The sequence below is a fragment of the Equus caballus genome, chromosome 15 (assembly GCF_041296265.1).
Source record: "Equus caballus isolate H_3958 breed thoroughbred chromosome 15, TB-T2T, whole genome shotgun sequence".
NCBI classification, from domain to species: domain Eukaryota; kingdom Metazoa; phylum Chordata; class Mammalia; order Perissodactyla; family Equidae; genus Equus; species Equus caballus.
In genome coordinates, this window is record NC_091698.1 from 67,025,392 (window position 1) to 67,051,966 (window position 26,575).

The following is a 26,575-nucleotide window of genomic DNA, read 5'->3' on the forward strand; positions in this document are numbered from 1 at the left end:
ACTTGTTTACAACTGTCTGTTGGAAAATGTAATTAATGAAGCTGAGGTGTGCCCGGTTAGGATCCATAAAGGTCAACTCATTTTGCATTGAGGCAAAAGTTCCAGTCCCTAACCCTTGCAAATACATGTTCATAAAGAGACTGGAGGAGAATGTTGAATGCAAATTTATCACCATTGCTGAAATGTCAGTAACCCGACATCGTACATATCTTATAGAAGGATTCGTAGTTATTACTCTAACATTCCAAGATTTAATCAGCAAACTTTACTACTACAGCCAAGCAGTGATGATTCCATTAATGACGTAGACTCTCCAGGAGCTTATAATCCAGTAATTCAGTAAAGTGACATATCTCTGATAGGAGTCTTTACAAGATATAATAAGGAAACACACTACAGAATGGTTGGTTTTATTTGTAAGGTGTTGAGAAAAGGTTCATGGAGTAAAATCACTCTTGAGCCGTGTCTTGAAAAATGAGTATTCACTGGTAAAATGGGGCTGGTGGGGGGAAGAGGGCCATTCCAGGTATAGAAAACATAATTTCACACTTTTCGTTTGTTCTGTACGTATTTACTAATTGAACACCTCTGTACCAACCACTGTGATACAGATGCTAAAGATACAGTGGTAAATAAAACAGTAGTGGGGCCTGCCCAGTGGTGCAGCAGTTAAGTTCACACGTTCTGCTTCGGTGGCCCAGGGTTCACCAGTTCGGATCCCAGGTGCGGACATGGCACTGCTTGGCAAGCCATGCTGTGGTAGGTGTCCCACATATAAAATGGAGGAAGATGGGCACGGATGTTAGCTCAGGGCCAGCCTTCCTCAGCCAAAAGAGGATTGGCAGCAGTTAGCTCAGGGCTAATCTTCCTCAAAAAAAAAATGGTACTACATCCAGAAAGTTTATAGTCTAATGGAGTGACACATTGTAAACAAAAGTCTAACGGAAGCAGAGCTGTTGTAGTAAGGCAAAAGGTACAGAAAAAGTTGAGGCTGGAGAGGGAGAAGGGCCCAAAGCCTAAGAGGCTTTGTATATGTGGTAGAAAGTTTGGACTAGATTTTAGCAGTAGCACTTGAAGAGGTTGTAGTGGACATATGCAAGATTAGAGGCAAGGAAAAGGAATTCAGAAGTCAATACTGTGAGGTACCACAGATGGGTCAAATGTCTACAGAAATAAAAACATGTTTCACATCTTCAGGGAGCAGACACTAGAAGACAACTAAGTATAATTCACTGTATGTAAGTAAAAGGTCTTATAAGAGTAATATTACCTAGTACTTATTTAGTGCTGTGTACTTTTACATGTATTGACTCATTTAATCCTCATAATAACCATATGTGGTAGATGGTATTATGCCCATTTTATAAAGAAGGAAACAGGCAAAGAGAAGGTAATTTGCCCACTCAGAGCTAGTAAATGGTGAAGTCACTATTTGAAGACCTTAAGTCTGATTCCACAACCTACTCTTAATCATTATGTTATACTGCCAGGAGAACTATATAATTTTGATGGAAGGAAGGTGAAAACCTCCCAGAGGAAGTGACCTTAGGAAGAAAGAGTACAGGTTATTCCACGAAGAGGAAATAATATAAACCAAAGACATTAGGGATAAAAATGTATGGCATACTCAGAGCATAGGTAATGTAGTAAGACAAAGGAGGGTTAGGGGAATACTTTGAAAGGCTTTAAATGGCAAGTTAATTTTAAACTTTATTCTGAAAGTAGTTTTTTAAGCAGAAATGGGACATGATACAGTTGTGAGAAACTGGGAAAAATATAGCAGCAGAGACTGGAGTAGAGGATATTGATCAAGGAATTAGAGTAATAATGGCCAAAAATAATCAGGGCTTGAACTAAAACATTGAGGGTGCAGAGGTTCTAAAAAATACTGCAAAGGAGTTAATTTTAATTCAGCAGCATTCAGTGAGAATCAGCTATGTGCCAGGCACTGGGGATGCAATGGTCGGTAAACATGTCCCTGCTACCATGCAACTTTCCAGTTTATTGGTTACGTTTTTCTTTCTTTTTTTTTTTTTTTTTTAGCAATTTTTGGTTAAATTCTACCTAAATAATTCTGAATTACTAGTAAACTTTCTTTTTGGCTGAAAAAGTAATCCTGTGAATTTCAGAAGGCAGTTAATAAGAAACTAAAAGAAAACCAAAATACCACCAGAAAGGCTAGTAAAATTTGTTATATGCATTAGCCTTAATCTGAGGAAATATTTTATTATAGGTCTCCTTGAAGAAAATGATATTTTCAGGAATGCTCAAGCAGGTGTTCTCATCAGCACTAATAGTCATCCAGTCTTAAGGAAAAACAGAATATTTGATGGATTTGCTGCAGGTTTGTATTTTCTTTTGTTACCTGTAGCTTGTTTTCTGTACATTGAAGTGTTTGGTTTTTAGTATATCAGTTCTTTTGCTTAATAAGTAAAGGTGTGCAAAGTATGCTGCAAAAGTGGCTGAATGCCTGTCTATTAACAGTTGCTTATGAGAGCACCTAATCCAAGTTCTGGATACTTCCACTCAGCCAACCTTTATAACATTGCTCTTGCCGTTCATTAATTATGAAATATTGAGATAGAATAAATGCAGGCTTGTACTGGCATTAGGAATACAGATAAATTCAAGCCCTCTGGCTTCCCAAACAGAACTTTTCTTTTTTTTAATCTTGATAAGTGAAATCTAAGTAACTTACATTTCAACTTTTTGCTGGTGGAGACAATTACTTTTAGTTGTTCCAAATAACCATCTAGTGCCTTTTCTCTTCAGTAGGTAAACTAGCTGCTACCTAAACATACTTCTGGACACTATCCTCTTCTACTTGGTTTGCAAAGAAATTTTAAAATGTCATTATTAATAAGTAGTAAGTTATGAACCATCTGTATCATTCCTTCCTTTAGCAAGGATAGTGGACTATTAACAGTGGAAAGTGAATGTTACTGTAATTCAAATAAACATTTATATTTTATTCTTAGATGTTAAAATTGTTAATAGACTTTTTATGTAAAAGAACTAGTTTACTACATTTGTTGTATTTCAGGTTTCTTTTAAGAAACTATATAAAGTGATGCATCTACTGTTTGTAAATTTTACTTCAGGTATTGAAATTACAAATCATGCAACTGCAACACTAGAAGGCAATCAGATTTTTAACAACCGGTTTGGAGGCTTATTTTTAGCATCTGGTGTTAATGTGACAATGAAAGGTATGTTGTAGTCTGTTCTGCCTGTACATACACAAAATGTGCCATGAAAAGATATAATCAGAAGCCCCTGTTAATTCAATAACTTGCTTCCTTCTGGCACTATCTACAAAGTTAGCATTAACTCAAGAGAACTATTTTGAAAGTGTTGACTTGTTCTAAATAGTTGGAATATCTTGCACAAGAAGATCCATTTCTATTCTTAGCTGTTTTTTACTTCATTGGTTAGCCTCTTTTAAAGCACTTAAAAAATGACTATTAGAATAGTCATATAATCTATATTTCTATCTTAAGTTTTTATCCTCTAGAATTTTACTTATTTTTTCTTCTATTACAGATAACAAAATAATGAACAATCAAGACGCCATAGAAAAGGCTGTTAGTAGAGGCCAATGTTTATATAAAATATCAAGTTATACCAGCTATCCCATGCATGATTTCTACAGGTATATTTCTAAGTTATTTGTGAGTCTTGAAAAGGGGGAGATAGTGATTTTTCTATTCTAAACTGGCAAGACCTAGCATTTTCAGACCTCTTTCCCTTAAATATATTAGCTAAGACAGTAAATTGGGTGTTTGTCAATGGAATGAGAATGTAACTGAAAATTTTCTAACTCTTCACATTGAGTTCTGTGATCAGTCTACTTCAGGATCCTGTGTTGGGACCATAAATAATGAAAAATGTTAATACTGCAGTAACTATAGATATCACTGGAAATGTGGAACACAATGATTCTATTGTTTTCCTAGGAGTTTCAAAGGAAAGCTGTCTTTAAGTATTCCATATATCCTAGTCGCTGTGAGTGGATTTTTACTCCCCTCTCCCCTAAAGTGATTCAAGTAAAGATCTGAGGACCTTAATTTTTTTAAATGAAAGTTTCAACTGCCTTTCTACAACTTACAAGTCGTTTTCCTCAGAAGACACAAGACAACGAGAGAGTCTCTTATTCCCTTCTTCAAGTCCCTTTTCAGAATTAATCTGGGCTGGAGCCACAAAATTTTTTTGGTCCTCTTCTCTTGGAAGCTAAAGGTCACAGAGTAATATATAAACAAAGTGCAATTATTTTGAATAAATAACATGTTCGAGAAAAATAATGTAAGCTTTTGCTTTTTAGATGTCACACTTGTAACACCACAGATCGAAATGCCATATGTGTGAACTGCATTAAGAAGTGCCATCAGGGACATGATGTAGAATTTATTAGACATGATAGGTATGTAGCACACTTGCTTGCTGTATTTCCCAATTATTTTCCCCCTTCACTTTCCTAATTTTTGGGTTTTCATTTTGCTTTAGGTTTTTCTGTGACTGTGGTGCTGGAACACTGTCTAATCCTTGTACATTAGCTGGTGAGCCTACACATGATACAGACACACTATATGACTCTGCTCCACCTATAGAATCTAATACATTGCAGCACAACTGAATTCCTTCCCTAAAGAAAATGTCCTGCCATTCTAACATCATAACTTAAAACATTTTTTTTGGAAGAAGATTTAAAATATTTGCCCATGCTACAGGAAGAGACTGTATTAAAAATGGATACACGAGGTCAGTTGACACTATGAAGCTCAAGCTACCAAAAAGAAAGTGGCAATATATTGACTCAGGATCTCAAAGCTGGGTGTTTTAGCATTACTGTGTAAAGACTTTTGAAGGGACAGAAGTGAAGAAAATAAGCTGCAATTTTGTACAGATACCAACTTCTGAAAAAAAGCTGGTGTTTTTACAACTAGCATTGAATGCAGTCCAATTTGCAGTAGTACTCTTCAATAGACAAGCAGCTTTGTTGCTGCCTTTATGGACATGGGTACCAATTGCTTTTGTAATATGGTAAAAATGTGAGCTAGCACTTCTGCGTTTCTTTTGATTTTTTTTAACATGTATTCAGATTGAGAAATATGATTTTAATGCTTTAATCTCATGTAGTTTTGTTTTTAATTTCAAGCAAAATCTTATTGTACTTGAATGTGCCCTGTTTTGTTAGCACACCTAGACTTGCTGTAACTGTACTCATGTCCCAGTATGTACGTTCTTTCTATGAAAGAGAAAACACTAATCTTAAATTATATCCAGCAATGTTTCTGGTATCCTTTAAGAAAAGTTAAGACTTATTTCCTTCCCTTCCCTGTGCAGCATTCAAAATCACCCCTAGAAAAAGTGAGTGTTTTAATGAGACTTCCTAGGAAGGGATGCACTGTAAAACAAAAGTATTCTTGTAACTCAGTTTTGTGAAAGGTAAAAACTACTATGTTTTAAAGTACACTTCAGAAAGTCTCTTCAAAACAGTCCTGTATTTGAACTCTGTTCATAGTTTTTTTTTGAACAGTTTAGACAAACTGCTGGAAATTAAAACAATTTCCTGCATTAAGCTGAGACAAGTATATATACAGCCCTATACAGTTTCATAGCTTCCCCTTACCCCCATTTATGTGTATTGGTGACAGTGGGTATAAACAGCCTGAAAGTGTATGCATGTACCATAACATCTAGACTTAATATATTGTGGAGTATTCAATAACCATTATGTAGAAGGTAGATAAGAATTAAAAGGGTTTAATTTCCTAGAAAGAAAATGGAAAAATGGTCATTTTTAAAAAATAAAGTTTATTAGATCATAATGTTGTCTGAATTTACCACCTTTGTCAAGTCAATGCAAAGCTTCCAATGTAGTCTACAATTCCTGAATCAAAGTCAGCAACTTATGGACACCTTCAGCATCTACAGATGACCTCTCACTAGCCAGGCAAACTTCCCTTAAAAAAAGAAGAAAGAAAAGTTAAGGTTCACTTGTCTCATAGTGCATCATGCCATCCCTGTTTACTGTTTTAATAAGATCAGCTGCATGGCAAAGTCATATCCAATTATAATTACCGAAATAATCGCAGTGACTGAGTCATCTTCTCAAATTCTCTTGCTTTTCTATGTCCTTTTTGAATAACCTCCTCTGGAATATTCGCAAGCCTTGCTGCATTAAAGCCATAACTTTTAGGACAAGCTCCCTTAATGAATTTATAGAGGAAGGTAATAGTCTCCTGGCTGGGATCTTCACATTCATTTTCTACCATACATGCCTAAAAAGAATTTTATTAGTTATATTCATGTGCTAGCAATGCAAGTACCCAACTTGACTCCCTCAAACACCTAAACAACTTTTGAATAAACAATTTGCACATACCATGTGTCCTAGGCGCACTGCAACATTTTGAGAATAATCTTCAACCAATGAATGGTAGTGGGTAGAAAACAGTGTACGACACTTTATATTCTCAGCAAGTTCTTTAACAACTGCATTTGCTATTGCTGTCCCATCAAATGTTGCAGTACCTCTTCCTGTAAAAGTAAAATACACATAAACTAGATATTATACGATCTGCCTTATACCAAAAAGGATGTACCCTTACAAAGGAATGCAAAAAAGGAGGGGGGAGGGTAGAAAAGTAACATCAGTTAATACATAGAAAAGCCTTCTGTAAATGGGCCCTGTTTAGATAACCAGGTCTCCTTACCAAGAGTACCTCCTAATAAGTAGCACTGATCTTACTGTCATTATAATATGAGGATAATGACAATACTTATTGGATAGTAACAATTTTAATAGGATTAAGAAGTTAATAAAGACCTTTCATATTATCTCATCTGTAAGTATGGGTCCCTGGCACACAGGTGAGTACATTCATATTCTTTTTTTTTTTTTAAGAGTTGTCCTTCAGACCATGTTCCAGAAAATTATTTTTTGTCCTAATGTTTTAGAGATATCCTTCCAATACAAATTTTAGGGCCGGCACAGTGGTTAAGTGCGCACGTTCCGCTTCTTGGTGGCCTGGGGTTTGCCGGTTCAGATCCCTGGTGCACCACTTGACAAAAGCTATGCTCTGGTAGGTGTCCCACATGCAAAGTAGAGGAAGATGGGCATGGATCTTAGCTCAGGGCCAGTCTTCCTCAGCAAAAAAATGAGGAGGATTGGCAGTAGTTAGCTCAGGGCTAATCCTCCTCAAAAATAAAAAGAAAGAAAGAAATTTTAATATCTTACCTAATTCATCCACAAGCACCAGAGAATGTGCTGTTGCATGTGTAAGTATACTAGCAGTTTCACTCAATTCAACAAAAAATGTACTTTCACCTAAAAAAAAAAAAAATCACAAATGGGTGATGTTTTAAGAATCCTTAACAGTAGATTCATCTTTTAGGTTCATATAATTTGAATCTATCATGAACTACTCAGTGGTACTAAAGGTTAAATCTTGCATTTTAAATGCTACAAGTAATGTTTGCAACTCTGAAAGCATTCTGCTTTGTTTGTACAACAAACATCAAATTTAAATGGCTCATACAAATTTAGAGGCAGATGTATTTATCATTTAAAATATAGAAATGAATTGTCAAATGCAGGCTTGGGGGGGAGACTCACCTGACATTATTCTGTCTGAGGCACCAAGTCTAGTAAAGACTCTATCAATTGGTGTGAGCCTACACACTTCAGCAGGTACATAACAACCCATCTGGGCCATTACAGCTAATAGGCCAGCCTGTTGAATGAGGGAGGAAAAAGGTCTTTTATGGCTGGTATTAAAGAAGAACAGAGATATATAAAGAGACAGAGACATATGCATATATCCGTAAGACAGATAATAAGCCAAGCTAATAAACATTTATTTATCTTTCTGAAGAAGCATTATGTAGGAGTCAGGCACTCTAAAAAACAATCTTCACTATCTTAAATAGGAAAAGTGAGGCCTATAAAGGCAAAGGCTTAGGGGCCTAAATGGGCTTAAAACCTCAGAGCCTGTATACTAACCTAATACACTACTAATTCTCAACCCTGGCTACATAGTAGAATCACTTAGGAGCTCTAAGACTACTGTGTGTACTTTTTTTGTTGTTGTTTAGCTTTCCAGGTGATTTTGATTAAAAAATACAAAGTTGAAAACCACTGTACTACACTATACTGCCTCTCTCTAGTTAGCAAATTTGGCGAACCGAAATATAATATTGGTGGTGGGGCCCCAAGGAGGTCAGCAAACGTTCTCTGTCAAGGGCCTAAGGTCTGTCACATATCTTTTTTTAAAAATTTTACAACCCTATAAATATGTAAAAAGTCATATTTAGCCTACTGGCTGGTCAACCCCTGGTATAAAGGTAAGACACATTTATTGTCTTCCCTAAAAGCAGCTCCCAAGAGTTACTACGTCATGAATTTTATTTGCTTTCCTTTCTGAGTAAGTCTGCCATGATTCTTTTTCTTTTTTTTTTTTTTTTTTTGAGGAAGATTAGCGCTGAGCTAACATCTGCTGCCCATCTTCCTCTATTTTTTTTTTTTAATATGTGGGATGCCTGCCATGGCACGGCTTGATAAGTGGTTTGTATGTCTGCACCCGGGATCTGAACCAGTGAACCCCAGGCCGCCAAAGCAGATCATGCGAACTTAACCACTTAACCGCTGCGCCTGCCATGATTCTTTTTTAAGCAAGTTTCCTACAAATGAGTTTGAGGACGAACCTGTAATATTTGCATAATTTTCATTCATTATGAATATGTGTACCTTCAGAGGAAAGGAATTCAGTCAAGTCAAAGAGTTTGTAAAGAAATCATGACCTGAAACCTCCCTCACCGTTTTAACATATACTTCCCTTAATATCAGGCAGATATTTGACCAATGAGGTAAATACAATTCTCAATTTTACAACACAAGGAGTTTCCCTTTGTTTCCTAAAAAGTCAGTGACTGAGTTCTATGTAATTTGTATGCTATCTGGAAAAAGGTTGGTCTAAATATGTAAGTCATTTTTTAGGTGTTACAAATGACTTCCTATAATAAAGCCTTAAGGGTCAGTTTACCTGTCTCATGAGTGTAGACTTGCCCCCCATATTTGGTCCAGTAACAAGCACACAGTAAGCTTTGCCATTTTCCTCCTCTTCTTCCTCACAGCCTATTAGAATGTCATTAGGAATAAAGTCATCTCCAAAAAAAGTCTTCGTAATGCAGGGATGGCGTGATCCTTTAAGGTATAAGAAGGGAGGAGTGTCTTCTTCTGGCAGCAGAATCAGTGGACGACACATAGGTCCATCACCCCCTCGACTATAGTTAGCGAGGCACAATAAGACATCTGTTAAAGAGAAGATTAAAGTGAGGCCTCATCATTTTTGAGGTTTCTAAGCACAACTTCTACAGAAAGTCTTCCAAGTGTGTTCTACTTGCTTTTTAGACATAGCAGCCTTTTCCTAACAGTAGGCACTCTTATTAGTGACATCATCATAACCAACTGCACAATACATAAAATGCTTTAATGCATTCATTCATTTACTGAAAATAAGTCATCAGAGTGTTTTACATGTTTTCATTATAGCACTTGTAGTGAAAGGAGAAATAACTTTCAATTTCAGCCCAAGAATCTCTCCCCTCAAAGACTTAGCCCCCTAACATCTGGACCAGAAGAATGCTATGGGCAAGCTAAAAGATACAGCAGAAAGATGCTGTATTGATTAATCTCTCTTACTTGGTATAATCCTGGAGCTAACCCATCTTAGGAGAAGCAGAACATTCTAACGATAGGCACACTGATATAATACAATCTTAATAAGAAAATAAAATCACCAATTTTGAACACCTAAGCTGAGGGGAGGATTTTAAATTACTCTCCTTATTGTTTGAAGCTGTATTGGTTTAAGGAATTAACATGGCACACTCGAACAGAAGGATGCTATTCTATTCTAGATAGCTGTGTTCAGATCAAAATAGTTCTGTTGTAAATTTGGGTAAACTACAGTCGCTGTATTTTTAAAACACAAAAAAACAAACTGAGAGGCTCCAAATAAGTTGGCCATTAAATTTAAAGAAAAAGGAAATTATTTATGAAGCTCAAGGGGTTACCAAATTACAGACATAAATTAGGGCTCTTAGAAATCAATTACAGGCAAGTGTGACGATTTGGGCTAAGAGAAAAAAGATGAAAATCTTTTGAAGTATACACGTAAAGAGATTCACTGAAATACAGCACTGATACTGTACTCAATAAAATGCAGAAAGAGTAAAAGAATGCAAAGATTACAATAAAAAGTAACGGGTCAAAGGATAGTTTTAAATTAGTGTGTAATGAAAAAATAGAAGCTTAAAAACAGTATTTATCAAATACTAAAAATTCAATTGAAAAAAGGAAATTTGATCTCAAACAAAATCTTACATCAATCTTTTGTTCAGTTATTCAAGACTGAAGAAAGGCCAGAGGGCTACTAATAATTAAGTTTCCAGTAAACAACTTAAATTGCTTATAGGAAACCTAGTCATTTTGCCTAGTGAGGAAACAAGTATGTATTTGTCAGGCTATATACCTTGTTACTTGTGTTTAGGGATATGCATCAATGGGGACTCTGCAATGGATTTAAATCTTAATGCACAACTGCGACAAAGGGCATTATAACCAAAGCCTTAGGTATAAGCTTGTTTAAAGTCTTACCTAACACTGCGATGCACTCTACAGCAGCCTGCCAGTCCTTGTAATTTTTATCAAAGTTATAGAATAGTCGCCGCATGCAGTCTTTCAATGATACGTCTCTCCGTTCTTCAGCGTTTATCAGATTAGCCAACTTTTTCTCAATAGTTTTTGTCCAGTATCGTTTACAGCCCTTCTTCGTGGATTTCAACTCATACTCTTCTGGCAAATTACGAGTGATGAAATTCTCTGGAATTTCCAACTGGTAACGGTTCCTCCCAATCCCCCAGTAGACTATGGTCCTACAGCCAATTCTACTGCGCTGTTTCTCCAAGTATTCCAGGAGGCTCTGTTCATTTTCTCTTATGTCAGCAAGAGCTTGGTCATAATCAGAGTCAAATCCTGCTTTGGGAGTAATCAGTCCAGTCCTTCGAGCCTTTTCATGGTCAAAGGCTGTGTCCCATCGATTCAGTTCTATAGTCAAATCAGGAAAACGGCCTTCAGGATTTTTTGTCTGCAGAGTTATGACCTGCTTAAGAATTTTAGACTTAAAGTCATCAACAACTTCTTCCATAATCCCTATAATTTTACATATTACTTTGAATCCTTCCAGAGCAGAAAGAAAATCAATAATCTTTTTTTTGCTGTATGTAGTTTCTTCATACATTATAGCCCTGCTATCTGGGTGGTTCTGGCTCTTCAGGGGAGACCCAACATTATGAATTTTACTGAGTAGCCTCTCAAGGTCTGGAAGCTTCTTTAGAAGGTCTACAACCTCAGAGATTTTATCAGGCACAACCATGAGGTCTTCTATGGCATCTAGACGATCATTGATAGCATAAGGGCTACAGAGTGGGGCACAAAGCCACTGCTTTAGGAGCCGCTTACCAAAGGGAGTATGGCAAGTATCAATCTTCTCCAGCAGTGTCCCTTCAGTAGAACCATTTGTTCCATTCAGAAAAATCTCCAAATTGTTTAATGTCACAGCATCTAGCACCATTCGCTGATTGGCTTTAGTAAAGACAGCACCAGGTCTTGTAGCACTGACCATGTCAGAATCCAAGGGAATATACTCTTCAAAATTAGCCATTGATAAAAGCTCCTGATCAATAAGGCATTTTTTGAGGTAGAAGACACAACCACCTAGAGCAGAGAGGGCCAATTCACTCTTTTCTCCTGGTGTCAACCCAACAGAATCAGACTCTGAGGTCATATCTTTAAGCACCTGGGGTAACATCACTCCACTGTCCTCATTCAACTTTTCTGTAAAATATCCTTCTTCAAGGAGAGTTCTCAAAGTTTTGGCTGCATCCCAAAACTGGGAGCCTGGTATCAGACCTTCCTGAAGAGAAGAGGATAATGAACCCTTCAGAATCATCTTAGTTTCCATTGAGAGATTTCCCTTCTCAAACAAGACTTGCACTGGAGGATAGTGTGCCACAAGAGTCCTAAACCTGGAACAATGGCGATCATCTGAAAACTGACCTATGAAAAACTTCCCCAGTGAGGCGTCAACAAAGCATACACCATACACTCGAGAATGGCCAGAAGAATCATCATCTTTTTCTTTGAGGCTAAGAAGATACTTACTGTAGTTCTCAGAGGGATCACCTTCCAGCACACTGTAGGTCTGTGTACCCTTGGTAATGACTCTACAAATCTCCCTTCTCACCACTCTATCATGCTTAGATATATGTGCCATCTTTCGGCATCTTGCCTCCATCATTTCTGGGGTCTCGGTCTGTTCCACACGTGCTACTTTATAACCCTTCTGGACCAGGGAATCTGAATATCGGCCAAATGCAATTTCAGGGAAACCAGAATGAGCCCAGTTGCCTTTCATGAATACCAGACCTAGTTCACTGACTCCAATAAGGGCATCCATATGGTACAGCTCATAGAACTTCCCCACCTTATAAAATATGACAAGATCAAAGTTCTGAGACTTAATCTGCCACCACTTCCTCATCCCAGGAGTACAAGAATTAAGAAAATCCTCAGGCACATAGAGTGTGGATGCATCAAAGTCAGGATGATCACGTCGCCTCCTGTGCAGATCTCTTCTCTTTTCCTCCTCAAGCCATTCTAATGTTTCATGATACCAGATAGTGGGGCGACTACCATCATCACATCCTCCACTAACGTGGGCTTGAGATTCAGAATTTTGAGGGGCAGAGAAAGCACTCAAAGTACTCTTGGTTTCTGATGAAATGCTAGTTGCTCGTTTGGTGGCTGAAGGCATTTCCTTCCTTGAAGTTTTCTTTTTCAGAGAGCCATTTCCGGTAACCATTCTCTTCCGCTTTGGAACAACTTTGACAGGGCTGTCCAGGCCTTCACTGTCACTATCCCCTACTCCACTGCTTATTTCATCACTGCTTCCTTCCTCCTTAGCATCTGGCTTGAATTCCACATCGGAGCCACCAATGTCGCTTTCAGAGTCTGATATTACTCTTCGTTTCTTTATTTGGCGGCTACTTCGCCTAGATCCTTGCACTTTAGGTGGTACTTCCTCTTCACTATCAATTTCATTATCTTCTTCACTCTTATCAGATGCGTAAGTTGCACCTACCTGGCAGGCAAGAAAGGAGTATTTAAGAACAAAGCAAAATTTGGAAAATTACAATATTGCCCTGGAGTATCTCTCAGTATGCTGCAACTTCATATACCAAGAGAATAACCCACCTCCAGAAATGAGAAACTATTTTCTTTCTCAAGAAATATCAATTTCAGTTTCACCTAAAATTAAAACAAGTATCACACTACAGGATTAAGTGATTCTGTCACGAGTTTTATCTTATACATACATAGTGGTGAAGCTATTAACATGACCATACATCACAAATACCCATAGGTGATGGCCTCTTAACAGGCAGCTGTGGAAATGAACCAACTTTAAATCAATATCCCTTTGTCATCTTTCTTCCAGGCTCACCTCTCCTCTTGTTACAGATGGACATGTTATGAAGTTTACCATTTTATAAATTCTTTAGTATAAGGCTGTAAGCAGTCTATACAGGTTCTAGCCCCTGCTCTTCCACAAACGAGCTGTATCATCTTTGGCAAGACACTCCCTCACATGTAAAGTAGTATGAGGCCAAATGATCTCTATAGTCACCATCCAGTTCTAAACCTGATTAATGTGACGATCCCTGGTCTCAACTTCAAAAGTAAGATTAAAAACTTTTCTTTCACTTCTCTTATACTACTCATCATATTAACTTGCTTATTCCGTATCTCATCTATAAGACAATACAGTAAAACCTAAAATCAAGCTTAGCTATAGATGAAATCTGTTTTAAGTACATAGCTAATTTACTAAATTAGAGAATGACAATGTTTTAAATGAACCAATTATTTGTTCATTTCCTTAACAAGATTTTTAATTCACTCAGTAGTGACCACTGGGGCCGGCCTGGTGGCGCAGCAGTTAAGTTCACATGTTCCACTTTGGTGGGGTGGCCCCGGGTTCGCCAGTTTGGATCCTGGGTGCAGACAGAGCACCACTTGACAAGCCATGCTGTAGCAGGCGTCCCACATAAAGTGGAGGAAGATGGGCATGGATGTTAGCTCAGGGCCAATCTTCCTCAGCAAAAAGGGGAGGATTGGCAGCAAATGTTAGCTCAGGGCTAATCTTCCTCAAAAAAAAAGGTAACCATTAACATTTAAAACCAAGGTTTTATTTCAAGGTTACTCAAGCTCTATTCTTATCAAGCCAAAATACAACAAAAAGTAATAGAGCATAAAACTGGATAATTAATTTCCAGGGCCTGACCACATCCTCATATATAAGTTTACTAACAGACACCATGGTCAATTTTATCACCATGTCCTTATTGTCCCTAGCTCTCCACTTGTTACCAAAATGGTACTACCTCTTAGACCATGTGCCTGCCAGCAGGCTTGAGAACTTAAGTAAAATGGGGTCCCCAGGGGGCTGGCCCCGTGGCCGAGTGGTTAAGTTCGCGGACTCCGCTGCAGGCGGCCCAGTGTTTCGTCGGTTCAGATCCTGGGCACGGACATGGCACTGCTCATCAAACCACGCTGAGGCAGCGTCCCACATGCCACAACTAGAAGGACCCACAACGAAGAATACACAACTATGTACCGGGGGTCTTTGGGGAGAAAAAGGAAAAAAAAATGGGGTCCCCAGCTACTGCAGTGCTAAGTAATCTAAGAACCTACAGTCCAGGGAAGTACAGATGTATGTGTGTATGAGTACTAAAGTGGATATATATGCAAATATATAAATAAAAGAATATCACTTTAATATGACCCCCCCCCCTTTCTTTTTTTACCATCACTCTCTTAACAGAAATAACAATTGTTTGCAATGTCTCACCTCCATCTCCTCCTCCTCTGGTTCTGAGGGCTCATCACACACCGCCAATTCAAGCCTCTTAATCTTGTCTTTATTCAAGGCTTCATCTGCACGTTGCATTGCTCTGAGTATTTCAGGCTTTGCACTGTAAAAGTGACCTCCTTTCTGGGCTTCCTTTGATTTTGAACCTAAAAATACATATATATATTTATAAACAAGGACTGTTAGCTGGATAGTTGGCTCAACCTACAACACGTGTCCTAATGAACAAGAATGACAACAATCAAGTATAATTTTTAATGTCCCATTATTTCTGATTGATATAGACAGACCAATAAAGCCCACAAGAAAGGAATTTTCAGTGAAACTGAAATTACTATTTTACCTCCTTGAAGTTGTCTTAACTGTTGGGTCACCCAGAACCACTTCGGCTCTCTTCAATGACCAGGGACTGTGGCCCTAAACAGGCAAGGCACACCTCTTCAGGTGCGGCATGAAATGTAAAAGGAATTTGAGACCCTTTTGAAAAAAATTACTTAAGGGCCAGCCTGGTGGCACAGCAGTTAAATTCACATGTTCTGCTTCGGCGGCCTGGGGTTCGCTGGTTCAGATCCCAGGTGCGGACCTAAGCACTGTTTGTCAAGCCATGCTGTGGCAGGCATCCCACATAAAACAGAGGAAGATGGGCACAGATGTTAGCTCAGGGCCAGTCTTCCTCAGCAAAAAGAGGAGGATTGGCGGCGGATGTTAGCTCAGGGCTAATCTTCCTCAAAAAAAAATTACTTAAGGAAAGCAAAGACTAAATGAAGCTATGATATGGGGCCGGCCTGGTGGTGCAGCGGTTAAGTTCGCACGTTCCAATTTGGCGGCCTGGGGTTCACCGGTTTGGATCCCAGGTGCGGACATGGCACCGCTTGGCACGCCATGCTGTGGTATGCATCCCACATATAAAGTAGAGGAAGATGGGCATGGATGTTAGCTCGGGGCTAGTCTTCCTCAAAAAAAAAAAAAAATGAAGCTATGATATTAAAACTAAGTTTGTCCCCAAGGCAGTTAGATAGGCTATATGAAATAAAACAAAACAAACAAAAAACCTATTGTAAGGGACTCTAATATTTTGGGAGGATAACCCAGTTAAGACTGTTAATGTGTTTTTCCCAAAACAGCTGCATCAAAATGACTTGCTTTGCTTTAAAGTAAAACTCTTACTTTATTCATTTGATTTAAAACAGCTGTAATATTAAAATGACACTTCTATAAACTGAGCAAAAGTTTAGATACAGAAGATCACAAGTCTAATGGTACAAAATTGTTTAGTTCTTTTCCAAGAGGCTAACTAGGAATGTCTCTGTTCTCTTCTGCCCAAACATAACTGTAATTAGAAAACAATGGGGACGAGCCTGGTGGTGCAGCGGTTAAGTTCTCATGTCCTGCCCTGGCGGCCCGGGGTTCCCTGGTTCGGATCCCTCGTGTGGACCTACACACCCCTAACTCAAGCCCACACTGTGGCAGGCATCCCACATATAAAGTAGAGGAAGATGGGCACGGCTGTTAGCTCAGGGCCAGTCTTCCTCAGCAAAAAGAGGAGGACTGGCGGCAGATGTTAGCTCGGGGCTAATCTTCCTCAAAAAAAAAAAGAAAACAATGAATTTGTCTAAATTTAACAGATACAAACCTTAAGTTATTTCCTTCTTTCTGTATACTAAAACTAATAGGGCATCCTAAATTTCCACAGAATGAGTGACTTTTATGGGCTGCCAAAAATAAAGCAGCAACCTCCCATTTCTCTAAAGAGCTGCACCAAAGCTACAAATTTTAACAATCAGAATCATTTAGGGGCTGGCCCCATGGGCGAGTGGTTAAGTTTGCACATTCCGCTGCAGGCGGCCCAGTGCTTCGTCAGTTTGAATCCTGGGCACAGACATGGCACTGCTCATCAAACCACGCTGGGGCAGCATCCCAAATGCCACAACTAGAAGGACCCACCACGAAGAATATACAACTGTGTACCGGGGGGCTTTGGGGAGAAAAAGGAAAAAAAATAAAATCTTAAAAAAAAAAAAAATCATTTAGAGCGTGGCTCTGAACTTTCCCCAAAGTGCCTGCTGCAGCTGCATTCGTCCCCCACCTATCTAGTGACATCACTCCCAAAAGCCCCTGATGTAAACTCTACTTTTTTTCATCCATGCCTCTGCTAACTTATTCACATACATGTACTCCAACAATTTGGAAATTTAAAAGGCAGAGCAGTATAAACAGGGGTGACTTTATAAAATAGACAACAATAAGTGTTAACTTTTTTTTTGGTCTTTTAAAAGCTATTTTACCAAAGCCTTGTTTAGAATCTCAAAATTAGTCCTGGAAAAAGACCTCATTTATCATCTGGTCCAACTCTCTCATTTTATATATGAGTAAACAATATCAGAAAATAAGTTACTTTGGCTGGCCAAAATTATACAGCAAATTAGTGGAGAATACAAAACCAAATTTCCTGATCCTGCCCTATCAGATTTCTGTGAGATTTAATTTTCTTCAGGTGTGTCCTCCCCACCCTGCAGGATGAGCACTACGACCAAAAGGCATGATTCCCAGAAACTTCTGGGAAACTGACCCTTATTCTGATTGCAAAACATTGAGTTCAACAATGTCCTACCCTGGAGAGTCTGAGGATAATGGACAAGGACTTGTTCCCATGGTTGGGTGTACAGGCACTGTATCCTGCAATCATACTGCGCGCTGCATAAGAGACTGACAGGGTGCACCTAGCCCAAGTGAAGCTACACATGCAGGACTGCTATGCCGGTGATAAATAAGGCTGGGCCTGGAAAAGAGCAAGTTACCCCTTCCAGAAGTCTGATGTGAAACTCAAGTCAGATACGCTCACAGGTGAGGATTCTGAAGGCCAGGGTGCATGCATCTCAATCGGTCCTAGAGAATGTCATTGATCTATATGCTACGTATCCTGACTGCACTGCCTTTCTTTGGGTCTTTTAAGATGGGGAGACTGTTTAATGTACCCTTTTTGTGTCTGAATTTGGTATTTTGGTCCAAATCATGAGATCCAATCACAAGATCCTTTTTCCTTTAAGGGCATGATATTTGATAATGCTGTTAAGTCGCACTCAAAAGCAAAAATCACTCCACACAACAAACAGGCTATAAAGACCAGCTGCATCTTATCCTTTTCCCATGCGAAAAGCTTTCATCACACCACTCCTGCAAATTATTGGAGTAAAATACATTTAATTTCACTGTATGGGAGACTGACACTGGTGCGCATGTGCACGTCAGCATGCGTGCGCTTTCAGACTCACACAAAGACACACTCTCACTCTCTCTCTCTCTCTGCAGAGTGACTCTCTTACCTGTATATGGTTTTAATAGCCTTTTGCTAACCCAGCCCCTTGTTGGGCTGTCATCAAAAAACTGTACATGAACTCGGACGGACTTCCCTTTCTCACGGATGAATGTTCCATCAAAAGGGTGGTTGTAAACCAAGCAAGGCCACCAGGGGTAACCCTCCATCTTGGCCCAAACCAAATCACCTGGTGAGAAGTCACAAGAACTGTTGCCAAAAGGAAATACACAAGTTGGTTAATGTTTGGTTAAGTTGCATTAAAGGCAATTACCTACAAATAAGCCATTCCAAGGAAGACTCCTTTGAAGGCTTCTGGCATTAATATTCAAGCACATAAATTCTAGAATTAATGGTTTTTTAAAATCAGATGTTCAAGTCATTTTTAAAAGTCTAAGCAACTATTATAATGCTTATTTAACTATTAAGACAAACATAAATATAATGTCTTCTGGTATTAAGGTGAGAAATTATTTCTCAGAATCATTCAAAGTTTAAAAACTATAGCAGAATTCTGGTAGAACACTGATGGCAGGAAAAAGACACAGACTCATTTTGTGAATCACACCTATACTACACTATGGTATATATCAGGAACAGGGTATGACCCAGAGTATTAATAAAATATCAAACATACCAACTATGTAATTTGCTAATTATATTAAATATTACCTCATTAGACTTGGCTTGGAATCTGCTTCTAGTTAAGCTATGTATTCCAACACTCTAAAAGCTACCTAGCACATTACTACCCCCTGGCCCCCAAAAATCTATTTTTATGGAAAAACTCAAGTCAACAGATTAAGCACCTAATGTGCCCAAAATAGAGAGTACATATGCCTGCAAAATCAAGAACAGAGAATCTTCCCCAAAATTGATTTAGCCCTGAGGGTTTCCTAAGAATGGGAGGGGGAAGAAGAATCTGGCTAACAATTAGACCACAGAAGAGCTCCTCAGTGACAGAGGCCACAACACCTGATACTATATATATATATATATATATATATATATATATATATATATATAGTGTACATATATATATAGTGTGTGTGTATATATAGAGAGAGTGTGTGTGTGTGTATATATACACACACACACACACTAGATACCAGGGTTTCCTGAGCCTGCTTAAAGGTTTTCATTGGATAACTACAAAAGTAAAATAACTACATTACAAACAATAGTATTTTCAGTATTTTGAAATAGTGATCATTAGTCAGTTGAGGCCACCTTATTCAGGCCCATCATGAAATTCAAGTATTCCTTTCTTCAAAAATGGAATATAGAAACTCCTAGGCTAGACAATTAGAAGAGAAACACGAACAGGAGCATGACTTCAGCTGGTGCTTGTCTTAAGGACCTTTATGGTACATACATTCTTCTCTCAACTTTTAGAAATCTATAATGCCCTGCACAAGTTTATAAATATTACTATCAAGCTCACCACAAAGGTCACCTTCAAACAGGAAGCTGTGTCTGCAAAACTGAAACTTCTATCACAAGTGCTTCCTCCTTATTAACATATCCATTAATTAACAGGAGACAAAGACCCTTATGGTTGTGTGGAATGGTTTATTTACAAGTCTCCCTAATTGTCAAGCAGGCTTTCCCTTAACACGGGCCAGGGAGCCACTTAACCACAAGGCCCATCACACTGGTATCAGAAAACCACAAGCTTTCTTGCTACCTAAGTATCAGAGAGTACCCTAATTTATACTTTTTTTCTGCTGCTGAAGGAGAGAAATAACCTTTGTCTATAAAGACATTATCACTTCTGAGTCTGAACATTTACTTTCAGCTTGGCCAAACAGACAAATATATATTATGTTAATTAACATGTCTCCCCACGGGAAGATATTTCTGGCCACGTAGTCTTGAGACATCAGGCTTCAAATTGTGTGCTGGCCAAGGCAGATTTTTCTGAAGGCGGGGCCGGTAGGGATACCCATATCTCAAGCCTGGCTGCCCTTCTTAAAGGCAACTAAATCCCTTAAGAAATGGAGACTTGAGTAAGGTTTTGGTGTGTACATAGTGAAGCCTTGACCCATCACTGGCTGGTTTGAGGCAGTTCGCCTCAGTGTATTGAAATTATTAAATATCTCTAGATGAGCTCTGAGGCTGACCAGTAAGGAGTGAGATTCACAAAGTGTTCTTGGTTTATAAAACTGAAGATGACTTGTTTTTCTTGCTTGTGTGAACTGAGTCCTGGAGGGTAAGGATTAAAGAAGGGCTCAACTGGACACCAGCTTATTTCATTACATACTTATCTGTAAAAGTTACACATTCTCAAGAATGGAATTAGTGCATCAAAGACTGACAAGAATGCACATCTTGGTCATACACTTCAAGTTCAAGGGAGCAATATGCCCCAAACCCAATGGAATTCTATTGTGCCTGATGAGGCATAAATAAAGCACTTGTAGGAATCTCAGTTGTCTTAGGGGCTCCAGAGAAACTAAACGACTAGATCAAAATTCTTAAGCAAAAAATGTAAGATGGCCACACCTGCCTGCTAAAAGCTCCTTTCTATCCTCAATTAAGAAAAACTCCAGAGGGGAGGCCCCATGACCGAGTGGTTAAGTTTGCGCACTCTGCTTTGGCGGCCCAGGGTTTCACCAGTTTGGATCCTGGGCGCAGACTTAGCACAGCTCATCAAGCCATGCTGAGGCAGCATCCCACACGCCACAACTAGAAGGACCGTCAGCTAGAACACACAACTATGTACTGGGGGATCTGGGGAGAGGAAGAAAAAAAAAAACACATTGGGTCTTCCTAAAGCCCAAGCTGAAATGCCAAAATAAATATTGGAATTATCTTAGGATATACGTATAAATAAGATTCATTTATGATTTTACAAGTCTTTTTAAAATAAGAAATGACTTAATAAAGCTAAATATACATTGAACAGAACTTTAAAATTCTGTCTTAAAATCACATTATTTTTGCTTTCTCTTTAGTCCATAACCTTGTAGATTACTGGTTGTGCCCTAAATTTATAATCAAAATTTTTGGCTGCTTTTTAAAAATCACTCAATACCAAAGCATTGCTAGAATTTGCTTCTACAAACAATAAAACAAACTGAGTTTGTCTAACAAGTTGAGTTTTTATAAACACTGAATCATCACAGATGTGAAAACACTCTCAAACCGACTTTAGAAATCAAACTATCGGTGTTTGCACCTACCTCTCAAGGTGGACCATTACAGCGGACTTCCCCTACCCTTAAATAACTAAATGCACTACTGAGAAAAAAGAAGTAATCAGAACAATTCCAAGGGCTCCCATCATATGTACCCATCTACCTGTACCTATGCCCATCCACCGTTTTTTCCTTCAGCTTGGGTAACCATGGCCCATCACTTAGGCACTAGGTCTAGGGTGACCATATAAATTATCGTCCAAACTGGCTTCTATTTTCTAAACAGTATTAGAAAAGAAACCTAAAACAAACCAGGGTTCTTTGGAGAGCAGCTTAATTCTATGCCTTGAAGCAGGGACAATTGAGAATTGTCATCAGAATGAAAGAATGTTTTCAAAAGTTCTGAGGTAAAGTTAAAAAGTCATAAAAGTCAACTTGAAAGAGGCTCCCACTGGGGCCAGCTCCATGGTTAGGTTCATGCACTCTGCTTCGGAGGCCCAGAGTTTGGCCGGTTCAGATCCTGGGCATGGTCCTGGCACCGCTCATCAAGCCATGCTGAGGTGGTGTCCCACATGAAGAACTAGAAGGACCTTCAACTAGAATATACAACTATGTAGTCGGGGGGTTTTGGAAAGAAGGAAAAAAAAAAAGAGGCTGCCACCCTCCAAATTATGACAAGTTGAGCCTCTTTTTAACTATATCTTTTAATTCTATCAATTAAAATAAGCTGGGTCTGGGTCTGGAGCTGGCCCAGTGGTGCAGCAGTTAAGTTCACACATTCCGCTTCTTGACCACCTGGGGTCGCCGGTTCGGATCCCGGGTGCCGACACAGCACTGCTTGGCAAAAGCCATGCTGTGGCAGGCGTTCCACATATAAAGTAGAAGAAGATGGACATGGATGTTAGCTCAGGGCCAGTCTTCCTCAGCAAAAAGAAGAGGATTGGCAGTAGTTAGCTCAGGGCTAATCTTCCTTTAAAAAAGAAAAAAGTTGGGTCTGTCAAACTATGAGTCCACATTGATACTTTTTAAAAAGCTTGAACTCTTTTCTCTTACACTAACTAGTAGTATATTAAGTGTGGTATCATTTGGGAAAATGTATTACTATAAATGTTTAAACGTATGAAAATTCTCAGGAAAGGCATCTACAACTAGAGCAGATAGTTACCTTTACCTAAAGGCTCTTTAAAAAAAAAAATTCATCAGGTCTGACACATCGCTCCTTGTCTATGAATGGGGACAAGGGCATACACTTAAAGATTTTTACTGTCCTCATCACCCATAATCAACAGACAATTAACTAAAATGAGATTGTGAAAAATAAACTAGCCAAGATTTGTTTAGAAAAAAATTTGTAAGTGGTCAGAAGCCTTGCTTACAGCTCTCAATTATGATCTTAATAAACTACAGAAAAAATACAGTATTGAGAAGCAGGCTCAAGGCACACGTCCTGCTACTTTTCTTGTAGCCATTTACTTCAAGCTGATGTCATCTCAGCTCCTTCCTCTCATCTTCCATAATCTAAACCACCACCTTGGGGCCAGCTTGGTGGCACAGCGGTTAAGTGCGCAAGTTCCCCTTCGGTGGCCTGGGGTTTACCAGTTGGATCCTGTGCGCCGACAGGACACAGCTCGCTCGTCAGGCCATGCTGAGGCAGCATCCCACATGCCACAACTAGAAGGACTCTCAACTAAAATATACAACTATGTACTGGGGGTCTTTGGGGAGAAAAAGCAGGAAAAAAAATAGCACATGCTATTCAATACAGAGAACCATACAATAAATACATCTATTTAGCATGGATGCAGAAAGAATCAATTCATGTATAAGTAAACATCATAACACATTGTGCTTCTCTCACTATGAAAAAAATTGTTACAGAGGATGCACATGTAGGGGAGGAAAAATATTTTTCCTCTACACTTCTGAATTCTTGGCTGAGACCCACTCTAATAAAAGATTAACAAGAGAAAAATAAAAGTTTATTAACACGTATATCTCCTGTATTCACAGGAAATAACACTACTAAGGAAAACTGAGTAACTGTCAGAGACAGCCCCAATCACCATCTTAAATACCAACTCCAACTAAAGACAAAAGAAAACTGCTGTGTGGGGGTGTTAAGGGGAGGTTACCAGGAAAAGCACAGTAAACAAGCGTATGGTTGTTATGCAGACTTAAACCAGGGCCTTCTCCATTAATAAGAGGTCCTTGTGATTTAGAGTCATCCTTCTGCTACCAAGACGGAGACACCCTTGCAAATGGAGATTTTCTTTATAAATGTTCATTTCCCTTACAGAAGAGTAACTTCCACGGTTTTCAGAGCTTCGCCTGTGTTTCTCAAAAATAATCAGCTCAAAATAACCTTTACGGGAAAGAGGCATATTCTGGGGAGGTATATCTTGCCACTCTTCTCACAACTATACAGTTAAACTGCCTGAAAGCGTCGGTTAAACACTGAAATTACACTTCAAAGTTTGAGAAATTTGCAGGACATCTAAGACTTAGGACATTTGAAGTCGTCTACTGAGAACGACTAACCCACTCTCTGATCTTGAACCAGTTTTTTTCTGAACCTCTACTTCAAACGGCTCCTTTCAAAGGGCTACCATTACATTTTGTGCCTAATACAATACCTGTGATACACTAAATGCAAGCTTTTCAAAATGTCGCCCGCTGCTCCGACAAAAGGCTAGCCAAGCCCTGGGACAGCACCGAACTGCCCAGAAAGCAAGGACGACAGCTCCGGGCACGCTTCCCCACAATTGCGTCCATACATCCTTGCCCCGGGCCAGATCAAGGCCTTTAGAGGCCCACTCAACTCCAAAAAAATTACGGTGCCCCATCCTCCCATAGAATCGTCAACAAAAGATGCACTACTGCATAAAACAACATTTTTTTCAACTCGACAAAAATAATACAGCCTCTAAATTTTTCACTTGTTTTGGTGTGTATGCTATCTACCTACGGGATGACCAACCCAGATCCCAGCACTTTCTGCCTCCCCCCCGCCCCCGCGCGGCAAACCTCACTCGGACCAATCAGGCCCCTTGGTCTGCGGTGTGACACACCCCCGGCAATCTCAGTTCGCGGCCCACCCCCGACTCCCACCTCCCCCACAGCCCGCACACCAGGCCGAGGACCCACCACCCCCAAAGCGTCTTGGCGTCCGAAGTTCACGTCCAAACATCGAGTGTGTTCCCCTAACGTCTACTGAACCCGCAATTCACTAACCCAGCTCTGAAGGAGGAACCTCCTCCTCGCATCCCACTCGCTGCACGCTGCGCCCCCAGAGCCTCCAGGTTGCAGGCGTTCCTCCTACCCCGAGGCATTCCTTCTTCCCGCCACCCCTCCCCCGCCCGGGCAGGCACCACCCCCTCCCCCGCCTGAGTGCGCACTCCGCTAGGAGCAGGCGAAGCTCCTTTCTCTCCTCGCCCCACCCCCCGTGCTCCCATCTCCCCTTTCTCCTCCCTACCCGGAGCGGCTTGCACGCCCTCTCCTCCACCCAGCCCCCCACCCGACGGAACGCCTCTCCTCTTCCTCCAAACTCTGCGCGTCTCCCCTCCTCTCCAGCCCTTCTTCCTGCAGCCTCTTTCCTCCTACCCCGCTTACAATCTACATCCACCCTCCCAGTGCTAAAACCTCAGCCCCTACGCTTTGAAGCCAAGTGTGCAGCCCCACCTCCTCCGAGCCCGGGGCCTGGCCCCGGGCCCTCCAGTGCCGAGGCGAGCCTCCCTTCCCCGACTGCATGCGCCCCACCGCCGTGCCTCCGTCTTCGGCCCGCGTCCCCCGCCCACCGACCTGGCGGGGACCGCAGCTGCTGCCGACCTCCGCAGCCCTCCGTTGAGGTTCCTCGCCGCAGGCGGCGCCGCGGAGCCCGCCAAGGGCCCGGGCCCAGGCCCCGCCTCGCTCCAGGCCGCATCCCCGCCGGGGGAAGGGGAGGCCCCGGTGGCAGCGGCGGCGGCGCCACCTTCCCCTGAGGCCCTGACCGGGGCCTTGTTGGCATTATTCAGCGCTGGAGACTTGGGGAAGAAGCTGTACAGCGTGCTCTGTCGCGACATCGCGACGGTCGGCGAGGCCCAACCGCTCAGTCGGACCGAGCGGCTAAACGCTCGGCATCTACCGCGCGGCGCCTGCTGGCGGGAAACCTGGGGGGAGGCGCGCTCCGCTGGAGGAACATTGGCCGCAGCGGCCAATCAGCAGGCGCCTGGGCTTGCGCGGGCGGCGTCGCGGGCGGTGCTGGTCCGGCCCCGCCCCCTCGGGGCGCCGGGCGACGTGGTGAGGGGAGGGGCCGGCAGGCCGCGCGGGACAGCTGCCCGCGCTGCCCCCTGCCCGACGCCCCGCGGCGGGAACGGCTGCGCGCCTGGCGCCCTGGCGCCGGGTGGGGGGCCTGGTCGGGACTGGAACAGCGCGGCCGGAAGCGGGCGCCGCGAGCGCTAGGGGCCGTCTGTGCCGGGTGCACGCACCGCGTGAGCCCAGCGGCCCCGCGCCGGGGGCGAGCCGAAGGGGCGCGGATGGCGGCCCTTGCGGAGAAACGCCGTCCAGCGCCTGCGGGAAAAGTCCTGGGGCGGGGCGCTTCCGCCAAGGAACCGGAAAATAAAGGATCCAGACTTTAGTCGGCAGTTGACCAGGTCTCCTGTTCACGTGTCTTCGCAAAGCGTTGCACATAGGAGGCCCTCGGTAAATGCTTGCTAAATGCATGCTAGCGGCAGGCCCTCTACGTGTTTATGATCAAAGCCTGCCAGCTACACACAGTTTCCCTCTGCCAGGCAACGGTCCAACCATTTTACGTAGATTAAGTAAATCCTCTCCAAGTCCTATGAGGAGTACTTAAGGTCCACAGCAGTCCCTTATCTGAACCTTCTGGGCTAGGTGTGTCTCAGAATGCAAGATTTTTCAGATTTTAGAAAAGTAACAGGGTGTGGATAAAATGTTCCTGTTCTGCAAATTCAAGAAAGAAACTGGAAGGACTGACAATTCTTTGGCCCTAATCCCGAATGTGATAAGGTAACTGAAATCCAGAATCCCGGAAACCGGCCCCGATCAGCACGAGCTGTGTTTCAGTCAAAGCCTATCTAAGATCAGCCCTTCGCTCTGTTCCGGCAGGCGGTGTTCTGCCTCGCGGTTCT

At 41.1% G+C, this 26,575-nt stretch overlaps 2 protein-coding genes across 6 annotated transcripts in view; one reads left to right on the forward strand and one right to left on the reverse strand.

Moving 5' to 3' along the window:
* FBXO11 (F-box protein 11) overlaps positions 1 to 5,828 on the forward strand; it is an 89,254-nt gene extending 83,426 nt beyond the window's left edge. For both annotated transcript variants that reach the window (XM_001498271.7, XM_005599993.4), the window contains exons 19-23: positions 2,234 to 2,344; positions 3,102 to 3,209; positions 3,544 to 3,652; positions 4,322 to 4,420; positions 4,504 to 5,828. In XM_001498271.7, coding sequence (XP_001498321.6) covers positions 2,234 to 2,344; positions 3,102 to 3,209; positions 3,544 to 3,652; positions 4,322 to 4,420; positions 4,504 to 4,633 — 557 coding nt within the window. In that variant the 3' untranslated portion in view covers positions 4,634 to 5,828. The remainder of the gene's footprint in view (positions 1 to 2,233; positions 2,345 to 3,101; positions 3,210 to 3,543; positions 3,653 to 4,321; positions 4,421 to 4,503) is intronic.
* MSH6 (mutS homolog 6) lies at positions 5,795 to 25,811 on the reverse strand. Of its 4 annotated transcripts, none has more exons than XM_023619123.2 (10): positions 25,248 to 25,811; positions 18,320 to 18,519; positions 14,976 to 15,142; positions 10,661 to 13,205; positions 9,045 to 9,313; positions 7,619 to 7,736; positions 7,241 to 7,330; positions 6,386 to 6,540; positions 6,082 to 6,281; positions 5,795 to 5,963 (listed from the first exon to the last, which is right to left on the reverse strand). In XM_023619123.2, the coding sequence occupies exons 1-10, from the start codon at positions 25,505 to 25,507 to the stop codon at positions 5,882 to 5,884; spliced, it is 4,086 nt and encodes a 1,361-aa protein (XP_023474891.2). In that variant the 5' UTR covers positions 25,508 to 25,811; the 3' UTR covers positions 5,795 to 5,881. The 4 variants fall into 4 exon arrangements, with proteins under 4 accessions (XP_023474891.2, XP_023474889.2, XP_070091607.1 ...); XM_023619121.2 differs by having other exon boundaries at positions 25,128 to 25,622; XM_070235506.1 differs by having other exon boundaries at positions 25,259 to 25,603.
* Between the last annotated feature and the right edge of the window lie 764 nt (positions 25,812 to 26,575).

Bases quoted from the DNA above. Each gene is read 5' to 3' on its own strand.
- MSH6 (XM_023619121.2), bottom strand. From the start codon at position 25,507: ATGTCGCGACAGAGCACGCTGTACAGCTTCTTCCCCAAGTCTCCAGCG. The intron at 7,737-9,044 runs GTAAACTGACCC...CTCATTCAACAG, and splicing joins AGTCTACACTCATGAGACAG to GCTGGCCTATTAGCTGTAAT. The intron at 6,541-7,240 runs GTAAGATATTAA...TTACTTTTACAG, and splicing joins GGTGCTTGTGGATGAATTAG to GAAGAGGTACTGCAACATTT.